The following is a 16,771-nucleotide window of genomic DNA, read 5'->3' as shown; positions in this document are numbered from 1 at the left end:
GCGCGATTCAATTTTTTTTTGTTGTACAAACCTTCAATTATGTACACTTCATTCATGTCACTGTACAGTGCCATGCGATTCTGTACTGCGCACTGCGATAAAATGGAGCAAGTCTCAATTTTAGTGCAGCTCTATACTGCATTGCAGTGTGAATGGGGCACATAGAAAACAGTTGCTTTCTGTGTGTCCTTGCAGCTTTACAATGCAGTAAAATGCCTGTCACCACACTATGTGTGAATTCAGCCTAAAATGTAAATATGTGGTTCAGTTTATTGTGTAGGTAATGCAATACGTGGCTTGTACGCACTTGTCATGAACAATGCAATAACACAGGTGCATGTGGATATTTATGGAAATATACAGATATTCACCCATTGAAAACCTTTATTTTACTGTAGGCTACTACCAAGGGTTTGGGAAGTGTACTGTAAATTCATGGGACCTTTAATTGGCAGTGGGGATTGGGCAATCAGAAGATGGTGGCATTCCCACAGTACTCCTCATATAAATACAATTTCAATTCCAAAAAAGTTGGGACGCTGTGTAAAATCTGTGCAACACTGGACATTATTACTGGGAATGCAAACCGTTTGCCAACAAGATGGCAGTAGTCGCAGTTTTTCTTGGCCATAACGCTAATAAAAAGGCATTCAGAGCAATCTAGGAAATGTAATCTCGAAAAAGGATCCTGCCTACAGTTAGGCTGGGGTCCCAACTACAAGGCCCATAATTACCAGCAAAAAGGGGAGAGACGGGGAGAGATGAAACGAAAAGCCTTGGAAGAAGCCAACTGGAGTGGTGGAAGGGAGAGCTGTACTGTGTTGAGTTAGAGCAGGTTGGACTGCATTCAACAGGGCCAAACCATAGTTCGGAGAACAGGCTGTGAAGCTGACTGCCGGGCTACTAAGAAGATCCGAGGGTGGTGCTGTCATTCTCCAGAACTGCCATAAGTTGCACCTATCCAAACCGCTTCTGCTGCATTGCCAAGTAAGGGGCCCCCCCTCACCGTTCCAGCATCCAGAGACAGCCGCAACAAGACCAGGTATAAGGGTCTTGGACCTACGTAACAGCTTTAACCAACACGTGACTCCCCTTTGCAAATGAGACCCAGGGAATATCTTATCCCTATATTCGTCTGGTTCCGCTAAGAGAAAGCAAAAAGTACTCTATTGCTGCCCCTTCCCACTGGAAGTAGAGAACCCCCGAAGGTCAAAGACAATTTCCATAGTTACTATCATCCCAGACTGCTGATCATAGGTGTGTGCAGCCTATTGCATTAGGGTGTGCACCCCAAATCTCAAACACAAATGAATGCCGCCTGCTGTCACAGAAAGGAGGCTCTGGTGGTGGGAGATAGTTGATTGGGAGCATATTACGTTACACCCTAAATACAGGTGTAACATGTTCCTACTGTTGAACCTAGCCTTTAATATAATGGGGGCATTTACACTGGCATCCCCAACCACCCACCTGGTGCTGTCCCTTGATAATGCTAATGCACATGGGGTGATTAGGGTGTGCCCAGGCACACCTGGCACACCCTGTGCGCACGCCTATGCTGCCGATTCTGTTTATACCCCTTTTTACACTGCAAGTGCAGCACAGAAATCTAAACTTAACCCCTCCAAATTCCCTGTTCAAAGTGCATTCCCAACTCCTTGCACGTACCTACATTTTCCTGCCACGGCCCACTGGCTGAAGGGAACCTGTTCTCTACATGTCCTAAACTTTCCATCCCACAAAACACCACAGTTTATGCATGCTAATGTTAAAGGGCCCCACCTGAGCTGGCAGAAGCCAACATCCAGAACTGTCGAGATTTTGTGGCCTACCCGTATGCAGAGTTGGATTGAGGGTGGTGTGTCAAACTCTCAAGCCTAAGCCTAGTCCCACTGGTCTGAGAGTCCTCAAGTGAATTAGTCTGTTGCATTTATTGTTAGCCTATTTTGGTCACTTGAAGCATAATCTCTGCATTGGAGGGATATGGTTTCTGCTTAGTACTACAGTACATACGGAGTTTAATCATAGAGGTACCTGGGTTGACTGAATAGTATCACACTGGTTTCTTATGTGTTAAATGTTGAACTACTAATTTACGGTGTTGCTTGTCTACTTTGGTTTGCCTATACAAACTGTTTATTTTACAACAACCTGTGCATGCTATTCCTGTGTGACAGCTGGGAGTTCCCAGCCGAGGTACTATGGTGGTGCCAGGAGGCTCCAGCCAGGGCCACAGAACAAGCAGTAGACCCAGCATCATCAGCGGCTTCTGCGGGGGTAGTACTACATCTACATAAAAACAGAATGCAATGGATTTGCAAATCTCATAAACCCAGATTTTATTCACAATAGAAAAACAGAATAGGAAACATATCAAAATGTTTAAACTGATAAGGAAAGCCAAGGTAATTTTGAAATGGATGGTCTTCTGACCTGTGTACAGAAGAAAATGCTACGTCACACCGGAGTGTATACTGGAACGGCTAAATGAAAGCATATTTCTTGGTGTTATTGTTCCACCTGTTTTTATTGTACATTATGCAGCACAGATATATTTTGTGTAAGCGAGATTACTGACTTTCATTTTGAGTGTTAAACTGTTTTTATCAAGTCAGATCTGTGTAATGTGTTGAACATTAAACTCAATATTGATTTTCTGCCTGTCCTGTCTTGCTTCATACATGGCCTTGGGTGGTTTTAAAACGGACCTTGCACGACAGGCAAGACCCCCTTTTTTACTTTTTCACTCCCCATGCCAAAACACGGCTTTAAAATAAAAAAAATAAAACGACCTGTAGAGAAAAAAAAATAAGTAATACCTATACTTGCTTTCCCCCATACTGTAGGGCATTAATGTCAAGCTCTAGCATAGTGCATTCCCTGGGATCTCACTGGAAGGAGCATGACGTCACCCTGCATTTTTAGTGCAAGGTCTGTCTTAAGCACTATACTAAAACATGGGACACTATGCTGTTGAGACTTGTGCAAAACAAAAGTTTTGGCCGATTTGTTATATTGGTTGCTGAATCACAGTATGAGCCTACTAGAGCTACTGCAACCAATGCACTCATGCCATTAAGCGCTAGTTATGCATTTTATTGTAAACTGGTGGCACCTCTAGAAATATTGCCTTGCTCTACAAAATTACTAACACTGGTGGTATGTACCCTTAAAATTATCAGCACAGACCCTGAACTGACAGATTAAAACAGAATTGAGCAGAACATTAGGCTGAATAGAAAGGTGCATTTCATTGTACATATTCATTTGTTACAAGGATCCAGTCTTACTTAATACTGTATGTTTTCATACTTTGAAAAAGAGCCACTCTGCGACAAACCCGAGACATAAGACTTGAAAAGTCCACCGGTGTCTATTAGAAAAAGCTTAGCTTTGAATTAAAAACAGACTCTTGTCTTTACATACATAATCCAAGCCTTGTTCTACAGGTGAGTGAGCCTACCTCAAGGATTCTTTTGGCTTCTTCGCAGGCCCTTCCCACATTGGACAAATTAGTCTCCAATTGTTGGCTCTGATCAATCTTTGTTTCCATTTCTTTTTTCATTTTAGTCACCATTTCCTCAATTTCAGCTGGGCTGGGTTGCCCAGAAAGCCTTTTTGAGGTCTCCTTATGGATTTCCTTCTCTAAAGCCTCAGTCCTTTCACTCAACTCTTTAATTTTCAAGGTGTAATCTTCCATGGTGGTCCTTAAGTTTTTCATTTTCTCCTGCCTTTTATGCTCATCGGCTCTTTCTCTCTCCAGTTCATCCTTCCAAAACATTTCCTCTCCAAGTTCTGAATCATTTCGGCGAACAAGTCTCTCCAAGAAGGCCACTTCATCCTCATCCTCCTCATGGGGTCCACCAACCCTGCCTCGTTCCCATGTCTGAAGGTCCTTGCCTAAAGAGACGTTCTGCATTTCAAATGCCTTCAACTGTTCCTGTTGTTGTAACACCAGTTTAAATATATCATCCTTTGTGGTTCGCCTAGGGGAACTGTCTTTTGCTACTGTACCATTGTGTTGCTTCTGCCTGTGTTTTAGCAAAAGGTCACTTGAACTCATAGGTCCTAAATTAAAAGTCAATGATTTTTTTGGTTCCTTCGACCTTGTGACCTCCGTACTGTGTACTTTAGGATTAAGAGGCAGACTGGACCTTGCAAAAGTTCTCTCTGGAGGAAGTGGACCACTGTCTGAGGATGGGCGTTCAGTTAAGCTGGGCCCTGTGCGTTTCAGTATGAAATGGACGTCATTGGCGTATTGTCCACTTTTGGACAAGAATTCCAAAGGTCTCTCATGGGGAAGAAGTTGTCTCTCCTTGTCCCGTAGTGTCTGGATTAAGACATAGCGCCCTGTCTGACCTGTAAGAAAAGAAATATATAAGATAACGTAGTAATACCAAATCATGCAATTCAGCGAGAGTCTCATGAAAGTTTATGAGATCAGACACGTATATACAGTATATACACACACACACACACACACACACACACACACACACACACACACACACACACACTTTACACTGGACATTAATAGGATTCTGCTATTGCGTTATTTCATTGAATACTACTTTACATAAGAACAATGAATTTTAAAACTGCGCATTGGCTTAAGCATAGTTCTTCTAAAATCGGTTAAAAACTCATTCTGTTGGTTAGCGGTCAGCAACACACAGATTAACAAAAATCTATTAAAATAAAAATCTAATTTTGTTGAAGGAACCAGGCGGAGAATTTTCAACCAAACAGCACCTGCACCCAATTAAATGTAGGCACTGTTCAGGTATTCTGACAGCTGGTAATGCCGGCTGTCAGAATACAATAGTTTACAGTGGGACAATCAACCATTGATAGAAGAATCTCTTCGATTTCGTATATATATATATATATATATATATATATATATATATATATATATATATATATATATATATATATATATAAAATGAGTGTATGGTAGCTAAATAGATGCAGATGGATGTCAAATAAAAGGATGTTCAAGAAGTTATGTAGTGACCTGATGTGTTCTGGTCGTGTATATATTTATATATATATATATATATATATATTAGTGCTGTCAAGCGATTACAATTTTTAATCGCGATTAATCGCATTAATGTCATAGTTAATTCACGATTAATCGCGCCAAAAATTTTTTTTTTTGTTTTCTTATTTATTTTTTATTTTTTTATAATATTAAATTGTGTTTTTTTAATTTTTTTTACATTTTGATCACTTTTATTGCTGTCACAAGGAATGTAAACATCCCTTGTGACAGCAATAGGTGGTGACAGGTACTCTTTATGGAGGGATCGGGGGTCTAAAAAACCTCCGAGCCCTCCTTTGCACTTCAAAGTATTCAGATCGCCGAAAACGGCGATTCTGAATACAGTGTACTTTTTTAAATCCGGCGCCATTGGCAGCCGAGAAACCCGGAAGTGACGTCATGACGTCGCTTCCGTGGTTTCAATGCGGAGACTGAATCAAAGCCGCTTACGGCTTAGTGTCAGTCTCCGCCTGGACACAGAAGGCGCCGGATGGAGGATCGGGTCTCCCGGTGGGACGGGAGGCCCGGTCAGAGCGGCGAAAGGCGGCGGGAGGGGGGGGATGTCCCCTCCCGCTCCTCCGGCATAACAACCGAGCGGCTTTTAGCCGCATCGGTTGTTATGTTTGGATAGCCGATCGCCCGCTCTAAACAACGGTACCGGGATGATGCCTGCGGCTGCAGGCATCATCCCGGTATAACCCCCGAACGCCGCCTCGTTAATCGCGCGATAAAAAAATTGACGGCGTTAACGTGGGTTTGCGTTAACACCGTTAATAGCGCGTTTAATTGACAGCACTAATATATATATATATATATAATCTGTTCAAATCACAACTTGTGTGGCTAGCAACGCAACAGACTTGTTCACATGGGCATTAAGACTCCAAGCTAGGCCTGTGTCTCTAGGTGTCAATAACACTACGTTCACTCACCTATGGCCTGGGCCAGTGCAATGACCACGTCTTGACATGATGTTTTGTCTGTTACTCCACATACGACTCTCTGTACGCCATCCACCCAGACTTTTAACTCCATGCTTCAGATAAGGCACAGGCAGTGTGGGAGAGGCGGTTTGATGTGGAAGTCTCTAGCTTAGTTTCTCCTCATCACAGTTTGCCAGGTATTTTCCTAGAAGCAATATCAATATAATATATTAAATAAAACCCAACAGTATAAAACAGGAATTGACTCAATGTAATAATGTAAAAGGCGCATTTCATAAAATTAAATAAAAAATTAAATAAAAAAGTGATTACCCCTTCCAGAATACATTTTTGTACAGATAAATGAAAAAGGACCAATTAAAAGGAAGTCTGAACAAGTAAAACAAGAGCTGTGGTTGGCTGCACAGGCTAAACTGCTACTTACATTAAAGCTGAACTCCAGCTTTAATCTACCGGGCATAGTAATTTCTTACACACAGAAATACAGGCTCCTCTCCTGTACTGTGAGCCTCTCACAGTGCTTATATATTAACCACCTCCAGCCAAGTCAACTCACCCCAAAATTCATCCCGTTTTTTACTCCTCACCCTGCCCCCTGCATGATGCCCAAATCTTCCTCGATTCCTCTTATTTACTGTACCCGCCACAGCTCTCTTCCTGGCATAGTTGCCAGGTGTTTCATATTTTGAAGTGTTGCCCTCATAAGTGTAAAATGCAGTGAATGCGGTATTGGTTGCCGTTTACAAAAGGTTGACAACATTTACATATAGACATTGCATAGTACTAATTCTTTTGTTCTTGACAGCATTATTTTTCTTGGTTTGCTTTGCACAACCTCACTGCAGGGTATAACTTTTTGAGTGGTGGACAGGGCCTTATGCCCTGTACACACGATCAGTTCATCCGATGAAAACGGTCTGATAGTTTTTTTCATCAGATGTCCGATGAAGCTGACTTTCATCAGTCGTGCCTACACACCATCGGTTAAAAAAAACGATAGTTTCAGAACGCGGTGAGGTAAAACACAACGACACGCTGAGAAAAATGAAGTTCAATGCTTCCGAGAATGCGTCGACTTGATTCTGAGAATGCGTGGATTTTTAACCGATGGACGTACCCACAGACGATCGTTTTTTTCTATCATTTTTTTAACCATCAGATAATTTTAAAACAAGTTCCTAGTTTTTTCACCGATGGATAAAAAAATGATGGGGCCCACACACACGATCGGTTCGTCTGATGAAAACGGTCCATCAGACCGTTTATCAGGCGAACCGATCGTGTGTACGCGGCATTAGAGTCCTCACAGTGCAGCACTGGTGGTCCTTCATTTTACATTATGGTGTCAGAACATACATAAGTGGTCCATATCGTGAACTTGGTGTTGAGTTATTCACTTAAGGTCATCACAGAGGACAAGGCGGCACCGTTTACATCTAGGAGGAAATACGGAAAGGTTTTTTCACAGTAAGAGCTGTGAAAAAATGTGGAATAGACCTCCATTCCTAAATGTACACAATATAACTGGGCACTAACATTTATAGGAGAAGTTGATCCAGGGAAAATCTGATTGCCTCTCAGGGCTTGCTATTATTTTGCAAGAGAATCCGGCAATCTGGTTGTGCCCAAGTTGATTAATCAACTTGGTACATTTAGCCTGCCTATTAATGGCTCGAATCTCGCTGGTTCAGCATTTGGCCTTAGGACCCTGAGTGTTAAGTCTTTATGGTAAGGTGGATACACCCAAATAGAAATCATTACTGCAATATTCTCAAAGCAACAGACTTAAAGGTGCGCCATCAGCAGTGCGATTGATGGTGAATTGTGTTTATAAACAGAATGGCCTGGGCACAGTAGAGAAAGAGGCATGGAAGAAAGACCTGCCCAGAAACGCAGAGACTCAAGTCATGAGTCAGAATGAAAAAATCCAAGATGTAACATGCAAATCAAGCTATGGGATATTTATATCCATAATTGCACAGCATATCTCACTCAATGGAGTCACAACGGGAGCCACATAGGAATGGAAGTCATACTGCATTCATCAAATACATAACTTTAAGTCATCCGTTTGCTTAAGGAGTTTTCACCACGTCATCGATCATGCGTGTCACAATATACCACACACACTGGATTGCCCTTCCTTAGCATGTTCTAGCAAGCACTATTCACACAAGTTAATTTACAGCTACTGGATATATATATGCTGTAAAATCACTAAGTACATTCTGTAAATGATTACCATGTGCATTGTAGGCGATTCCGTTTTTTCCTTTCATTTAGTCAAATTGAAAGACTGCTTGCAGAACTAAAGGACTATCTATAAATGAAGTCCTACTTTAACAATAGTGTGCTATATAGGGTTTTCTTCGGTTGAAAAAAACGGAACTTAACGCAGATGGATGCTAACGGACGTTAGCGGATGCTCATCCGCTAACGGACGTTAACCCATAGGGAAGCATTGCGGTCCGTTAACGGACGTCCAAAAAACGGACGAACGGAAGGGACGTGTGAAAGAGCCCTTAGCGCTTGTTTTACGGTTTAGCCATTGCAAGAGTTAAGAGCGCATGTTGATGGAACCATCATTTGTTGGTTGGATCATCTAAACATCTGCTGAGGTTTATGGTTAGGATATTATGCCGCAGCTGCAATTTTGTCACTCTGAAATGCTCGTCAAAGACCTTTGTCCATGCCCAGTCCAATCATCACAGGTACTCTGACCCAAGATTTAATTGTTTTTCCCTGTAAGCAACTCCAACTATTCCATTTATCATGACCGCATAGCATGGGTCTTCAAACTATGGCCCTCCAGTTTTTCCAGGAACTACCATTCCCATCATGCCTAGTCATGTCTGAATGTCAGTTTTACAATGCCTCATGGGATGTGTAGTTCCGCAACAGATGGACGGTCATAGTTTGAAGATACCTGGCATACAGTCTTGTATCTGACTTCGTACCTCAAACATTATAAAATTGTATTTTATCTCTTTTGGAGTTTGCCACTGGACCCCATATGCAAATTCTTATTCTATAGCAATGTAGAGGGTTCCCTTACGTCACTTTACTGTCTTGGAATTAGGACCTACAAATCACAAATCTCTCATACAGCAACAGTGCAGGTGAAATAAAAATGTGACAGCCCGGTAATGTAGATACCAAGTAAAGGTTATCAAAAGATGGATGAAGTCTACGCGGTTTACAGGTATTTCTCAGAATCTCCCTCTCTCTATTACTATACGAAGGAGTAAAGCCAGTCTGAAGCCTCATGCACACAATCGGACTTCCATCTGACTTTTCCATGGATTTTGCTCCGAATAGGCGTTAGCCATGAACTCGGTATGCATACACTCAACAGGAATTTTCAGCCAACTTTCACCAAATCACATGATTTTTCAGCTCTTTACCGCCACACTTTGGGCAACTTCTGCTATTGTTGTCTGAGCTTTAGCATTGGTTCTGAGCATGCGTGTTTGTACTTTGGACTTTAGTAAACACGATCGGATTAGCCGACGTAGGACATTTGTTGCCGGAAAGTTTGGCCGTTTTCACAGGGAAAATTTGTCCGATGAAAAAACGAAAACATTTGTCTGATGGAGCCTACACACGGTCGGATTGTCCGATCAAACAGGTCTGTCGGACATTTGTTGTCAAAAAGTCAGATCGTGTGTATGGGCCTTTACTTGTGAAGGCAAGGACATAATTTCTTGCAACACAAAATCATCATTGAGGTCATATGCATATGACTAAACAATGTGAAGAATGCAGAGACAGCTAGTTAAACATTATCAATCTAGTGGATGTCAACATTAAAAAACAAAAAAACTGACGTAGCCAAATCCAAATCCCTACAAAACTTGATGCCTGGACAAAAACGACATGAAATCCGCCTACCATGCTGTTCTATTATCATCTTCATGACTCATTAACCAAATGATCATATGCTGCAAATATGGAGGCACTGAAGACACGCCCAAGTTCAGGAACATGAACGAGGAATTAAAGATTGCAGATGTTAAAGTTTGTAGATCATTTTCGTAGACTACCTGTTTCCACAAAAATAGTGCACTAAAGAGGTCCTATGTAGAGCACCCTACCCAACTTTTGCCATAGCACAGCATAAGTATGTGAGTAATAGCGTATCTAGACCCCATTCACACTTGCGAATGGGATGGTTTGAGATTAGATGCAGGAGACCCAGCAGGGGTTTCCCTATGATTAAACTGCAGGCAGGAAGCCCCATGGAACTCAATGGAGCTTCCATCCAGGCCCAATCATTCACAAGTAATCACGGCTTGACCAAGCAGCCACCAATAGGTGCGGTAGCAGTCAGCCTCCCATTTTTTCATTGGGGCTTTTCGCGGCTAAATCGCAGGGAACCCCCGCTGGGTCTCCTGCATCTAATCGCAAATGGCCCTATTCGCTGGTGTCAATGGGGCCTACAAGTCACTTCAATTGGTGTCATTTTTTTCAGGGAAGAGACAAAGAACCTTGTATATGAAGACATTCAATGCCCATGCAGCACAGTAGATCTAACCAGGGCCATCTTATCCAGTGGGCACACCTGGGCATAGCCCAGGGGCCCCCAGGTGCCCATGGGGCCCCCCCATCAGGACGGGCAGGGCCGATCCCAGGTGGGTGCACAGCGCCCCGGCACTGTAAGCTGCTACAGAAAAGGGGCACCAAGCCTCCGAAGCCGTGGAATGCCACTTGACTGCACTGGTTGCTAGAATCTCGGGCCGCCCGGCGCCTAGCAGCCAGTGACGTCAGAGGGCGCCGCCGCCCCAGCATTCAGAGTGCGCCACCTCCGTGGCTGGAAAACTAGATCAGCTCCACCCACCTCTGCCATCTTCAGATTTAGACAGCGTAGAATGTCGCAGGTTACCATATTCATTGTTTGGGCCCCAATGCATTTCTTTGCCCAGGGGCCCATGATGCCATTAAGATGGCACTGGATCTAACCCAAAATCAGTTTTTTTGCCATCTGGGGAGAGTTCCCTTTACTTTCCAGAGGTACATCACGAAGTAAATGGAAATCTCATAAAAGTCACTGAAATTCTCAACAGCTACCTGAAAAATTATCCTAGCTGGAAGATTTTGTCCTCTATTCCTGACTCTGGTAGAATTTCCCTTCAATTTTAGTTCTGTTCACAAATCGAGAGGGTGAATTTAACCAGTAAAAACACAGATCATCAAAAAAATACCTGATAGGGTTGATAACATTTTCCTATCCACAACTGAAAAGCTTTAGATACACTTTAGGAATTCTGTTATGAACACCTTGAACAGAACTGAATTGGAAGGGCTATTGGCACAGAGTATAACCCCATTCATGCCCCGGGTTAGATGGGGCATGAACAACAAAAAGAAACAAAGAAAAAATGGCTGCACATCCAGAGGTACCGATTTCCCTTTTATTGATCACCGTGATAACACCAACATAGAGTCACGTAGACGCGTTTTACACATTCATCACGTGCTTAATCATGAGCAACAAAACCCCTTGCCTCAAAATTGTCTACACATTTGAGGCATCTGACACTTGTGAGTAATCATAAAGTTATACTGGCTATAACATCCTCAACCTTTTTAACAACGAAGAACCCATGAAATAACTATCAGGGCTCAGGAAACCCCTGCTAAGAATTGCTATAGCCATCTACAGCTCATTGAACATTAAGCAGGCCATAGACACTAGATTCCCCCATCAACACAGCCAGGGTTAATAGAGGAATCCCTGCCGCAGAGCTGCGTGTTCTCCCGACGGGAGGAAGCCATCCCTACTGGGAGAACAGTGATCATCCGCTAGCAATAATTGCATTTAAAACCCAACAGGCTGGTTGTACCCAAGTTGATCAATAAAACTTGGGTACATTCAGCCTGCCCACACATGGATGAAATCTTGGCCGGTTCCTGATGAACTGATTGAGTGTCAAAACCATCTATGGCCAGCCATTGGGCCATTGCTTCTTACATTGCTGGTCAGTAGAAAGAATTTCCCACCTAGCAGATCGCCAAAAAGATCACCAGTGTCAGTGGTTGTATATTTAGGAGGCAGAAATTGCTGAGATATCAAGATAACTCTACCAACCTCTTGAGGACCTCTGATTGAGAAAGGCTGGATTAGTGTTCATCAACTGCGACATTCAATATGCAAAACAATTGAAAACTTGTGTTGGATGAATTTAGGTAGCAGGGTTTTATGGATAGTTTCGTAGATTATTGTAGATGCCCAGCCAGAAGAGATTGGTCTAATAACACGAGTGATGATCCTTCAAAATACTCATGTCACAACAAATCCAGATGACCAAGTAGCCTTTAGAGAGAAGATTTGCTTCCTCTTTTCACACTACTTGTCTCTAGTAAGAAAGTGCCTCTTCAGAGGGAGCCCATTGTACAAATATAATAACAGTCATTTGTCAGCCATTATACATCTCTCACAGTCAAGGCACGTGGAAAACAAATTCTATGACTGACTCATAATCCACATTACACATTATGAACTGCCATGTAGCCGATTTCAGTGATAGAATCAAGGATGAATGTAGGCATCACAATATAGGAGTGTATAGCCTCATGCCACTAAAAAGGATTCCCGAAAACAAATATGTGGACACTAATCAGAATACGCTGCACCTGTGGTAAAGTTTTAAAGCTTACTTAATTTACCCTCATCTGAACACCCTTTTCTGACGCCCTGCCAGCGCACCGCTCCAGTGTGAAAGCCCTTGGACCTTCACACTGGAGTGAATGGAGCCGCTCTTTCAGGGCGCTTTGCAGGCGCTATTTTTAGCGCTATAGCACCTGCAAAACACCTCAGTGTGAAAGGGGTCCAAGTGTAAACTAAAGGGAATGGACACACCCAACGTCACACAGCACACAGGAACAGATCCGAGTCTGTCAATCAGCTGGAGGTCCCTCCCCTGTCACCATTTTTTCTCTTGGTGTCAGGAAAATTTGTCAGAAGTGACTCATTCTGATAGCAGAAGAATGAAGCAGCAGACAGAAATGGCACTTTGTGCTTTCGAGACAAGTAAACACTATAGAGGGATATTCTTTGTTCATATTTCATGCCTGAGGTTTACAACCACTTTAATTCTTACATGTTTGTGCAGCTCTGAATTTAGGTAGCTAAAAATGAATCTTAGAGCCTCGATGAAATAAAACAAGTGTAGCTCTCTGGACCAAATATGGATGTAGTTAATAATTGTGCAAATAAAAAAAAGGCAAGGGAAAGATATTTTAGTTGGAATAATAAAATAAAAAAATTATAAATAATGAAATAAATTATAAATTTATTTTTAACATCTATCCAGTGATCTGGTATTTGAAATGATGTACCTGCATCTCACAATACTGTAATTCAACAAAAATACTTGTAAATACCCATGGTATTTTTTTTGATGTGCATTTAAAAAAAAGAAACACGCTTTTAGATTTGTGTTTTGTAGAGATTTATGATTCACCCGTTTCAGATGTAATTGGTATTTTGTAGTCATGAGACAAAAGACTGAAAACAGAATATGAACAGTTCATAGTAATTTAGCTTGTGGTTTTTAACTGTGAAATTTTTTATTGGGTTTATAATAAAAAAATAAAATAAAAAATAATCTGCTTTTTCAAAGAAAAAATAATCCCACGGCTATTTGCAAATTTTTTTGATGAATATATTTTTTGAACTTTACATAGTCAATACCCTTCACTTTTCTACTACGCATTTAAAGCCCAGCACCCATTTGTTTTGCTTTGGGTGGCGTGGGAAAGGGTTACAACCTCTATTAGTTTTGTATTACTGTCTGTCTACCCACTGGGGGCAGGAGGTCAGAGGGACAGGCAATGATGGGAAATCCATCCAAAAAGGGACAACACGACAAAAAGCACTTTAGTAGATGGGAAAGGCTTCTATGTTATGTGTATTTATTGCTGTCTGTCCCCCCCTCCCATTCCCTAATTTCTTGTCATGGTGTCACTGCGATATAAAGTGAGACGGAATCTCTCCAGTGGGATCACAGACAGTAATAAAGATATGTTGCCAGTTGTAATCCTAAAATTTACCCAAAACAAAAAATAAACCAATAATTAAAAATAAAATAAAAACCTGGAATAGGAAATGTAAGAAATATATTGTAAATCACTGCGTAAACTGTTGGCGCTATATAAATCCTGTATAATAATAATAATAATAATAATAATAATAATAATAATAATAAATGCAGCCAGTAAAGTTATAATTTCTGTCTACTAGTATAATAAAGCCCAAAAGGTTGCAGAACTGTGTGTGTGTAATTTATTAATACATTCTATTGTACTGATGACCTGTAACTGGTTGAGTGTCAGAGGCACTCATTGGCTGAAAAGACATTGAAAGTAATTGTTGCAAAATCAATACAGCACTTTAATATGTGCTTTTGTAAATGTTTTCTACACCTGTAAAGGACTATATAGTAAAACCTTGGTTTGAGAGCATTTTGCAAGACAAGCAAAATATTTTAATAAATTTTGCCTGGATATACAAGCGATGTCTTGATATAAGAGTGGCGTCATGTCACAACTGAGTAAAAAAAAAAAAGAGAGAGGAGACTCTAAGTGTAGCAATATGGTTACATTAAATGAAGGTACAACATTTAGTAACTTATTGCTACACTTAGAAGTGCCTCTTTTCTCTTTTATACCCTGTAAAAAAATGCTTTGATATACAAGTGCTCTGGATTACAAGCATGTTTCTGGAGCGAATTATGCTCGCAATCCAAGATTTTACTGTATATTACATTTACAAGAATACCTGACAAACCTGAATAAAGATCTTCATTTCTCAAAACACATGTAAGCAGAACCAAACTCACATAAGCTTTGATACAATTTCAAAACCATGTTTTAATCATGTTAAACCTGCAGGCTTCCATGTAAAACCACCTGGTGATCCTGCCATGAAGGTCTTTGTTCAGGCAACAATCTGTCCCCATCTCATAACTGATCTCCTGTGTTATCACCCCAGCTCTCAATGAAGATTACTAGTGGCCATTTCAATACACATTACACAGGCGTGGGTCCAATATCACCATCAGGCATCCCACCCTGAGAAATGCCAGGCAGCCATCACTGTTCATGCATGTAGAGAGGAAGTGGACAAAGAAGCTGCAGGAGACCAGCCACTTTAAAGCAGTATCAAAAAGGGTTGTAAATCCTCTTATTTTTTAAATAAAAATATCAGAATATGCCTATAAAACTTACCTGCTCTGTGCAATCGTTTTGCACAGAGCAGCCTATCCTCTTCTTCTGGGGAGCCCTGCAGTCGCTCTAGGCCCCCTCCTCTTTATCAGGTGCCCCCACGGAAAGCCACTTTCTCTGTGGGGCACCTGTGTGGGCTCGCTCCATTGACACAGACAGTGGGACTTGGTTCCCCTGCTACCGTGTCACTGCATTTGATTGCCAATGACTCCCACTGCTATCAATCTGTCCAATGAGGAGAGAGAGACAGTGGCTGGAGCACTTGTGCACATTGCTGGATCAGATCGGGGCTCAGGTAAGAGAAAAAAAGGGGGGGGCCTGGGGGGGAATGCAGCACAGAAGTTTTTTCACCTAATGCATTCAGGTGAAAAACCTTGAGGCTTTTTTTAACCACTTTAAACCTACCAATGCTTAGATGTGACGACTGCATTCAATTTCTTTTTAGGGATTTTTTTTTTTATTTCCATTTGGTGATCCAGCCAGTAAGTCTTTTTCAAAAGAACAAGCCCCCCTCTATATTAAATAAATATGGCCACCACATCTAATTGGTCAGCTGCAATTTATTTTTAGTTTAAATACAGTTTTAAGATGCAACAAAGGGCAAAACAGGGTGAAAGTTATGCGATTTAGGAAATAGCAAGTGTTTATGATTCATAGTGTACTTTATTTACTAAGACTGGAGAGTGCAAAATCTGCATGCTAGCCAATCAGCTTCTAACTTCAGCTTGTTCAATCAACTTTAACAAAAAAAAAAAAAAAAACTAGAAGCTAGTTGCCATATTTTGCACTCTCCAGTTTGAGTAAATCAACCCCAGTGTTGGCACACTACAGATTCCCGCACACCCTGGCAGACAAAATCTTGTACGGAATGCTGGGGTGTATAGTTCCTCAGCAGCCAGAAGCCTCTAGGGACTAATAACATACACACACACACACCCAAAAGGAGTAATCAGAGTGAAAGAATGAAAAAATAAAATAAAAACCCCATAAAAAAAATATATAAAAAAATAAAAATAAATAATTGTATGATTATACAGAAAAAAATAAAATAAAATTACAAAAACACCACCACGCCACAGAAACCATTTAAAATAATCCAACTGCTCCCTCCCACCCAAAAGAACGAATCGTTGTGTTAATAATTATACAGGAAAAAAAAACACACAAAGTAATACAAAACACAATTACACACAAAAAAGCAATTAAGATAATGTAACCACAAAAAAAGCACTTTGTTAAAAATAAATAAATGGTTTTGTGTTAATAATTATACAGAACACATTACTAGTTAGTGGAAGGAAGTATTAGCTGGGATGGTGTGAGAATACGTACCTTGCTCTGCAGAGATTCCTGAGATATTTGGTGAGGGTGAGTCACCTGCTTTATGATACAGCAACAGTTACTCACATTGACCCGACCAGCTGGGAGTGACAGATTTCCAGAAAACATAAAAAGTCAACCAAGACCAGCTAAAGAACAAAGAGTTCAGATGAAGAAAAACATTCCTAAGTTCAGGAGAATAAAGAGTCCCTCAGCTCGGTGGACAAGGTTACAT

At 41.2% G+C, this 16,771-nt stretch overlaps 1 protein-coding gene across 3 annotated transcripts in view; it reads right to left on the bottom strand.

The window, feature by feature from the left end:
- RASSF7 (Ras association domain family member 7) overlaps positions 1–16,771 on the bottom strand; it is an 84,115-nt gene that overhangs the window by 18,655 nt on the left and 48,689 nt on the right. For all 3 annotated transcript variants that reach the window (XM_040328609.1, XM_040328610.1, XM_040328608.1), the window contains exons 2-3: positions 5,980–6,175; positions 3,464–4,359 (exon numbers count right to left, since the gene is read on the bottom strand). In XM_040328609.1, coding sequence (XP_040184543.1) covers positions 3,464–4,359; positions 5,980–6,082 — 999 coding nt within the window. In that variant the 5' untranslated portion in view covers positions 6,083–6,175. The remainder of the gene's footprint in view (positions 1–3,463; positions 4,360–5,979; positions 6,176–16,771) is intronic.

The sequence above is a fragment of the Rana temporaria genome, chromosome 11, assembly GCF_905171775.1.
Source record: "Rana temporaria chromosome 11, aRanTem1.1, whole genome shotgun sequence".
Taxonomy (NCBI): domain Eukaryota; kingdom Metazoa; phylum Chordata; class Amphibia; order Anura; family Ranidae; genus Rana; species Rana temporaria.
The sequence above is the reverse complement of the archived record's forward strand: the minus strand, read 5'-3'. Positions and strand labels throughout refer to the sequence as shown.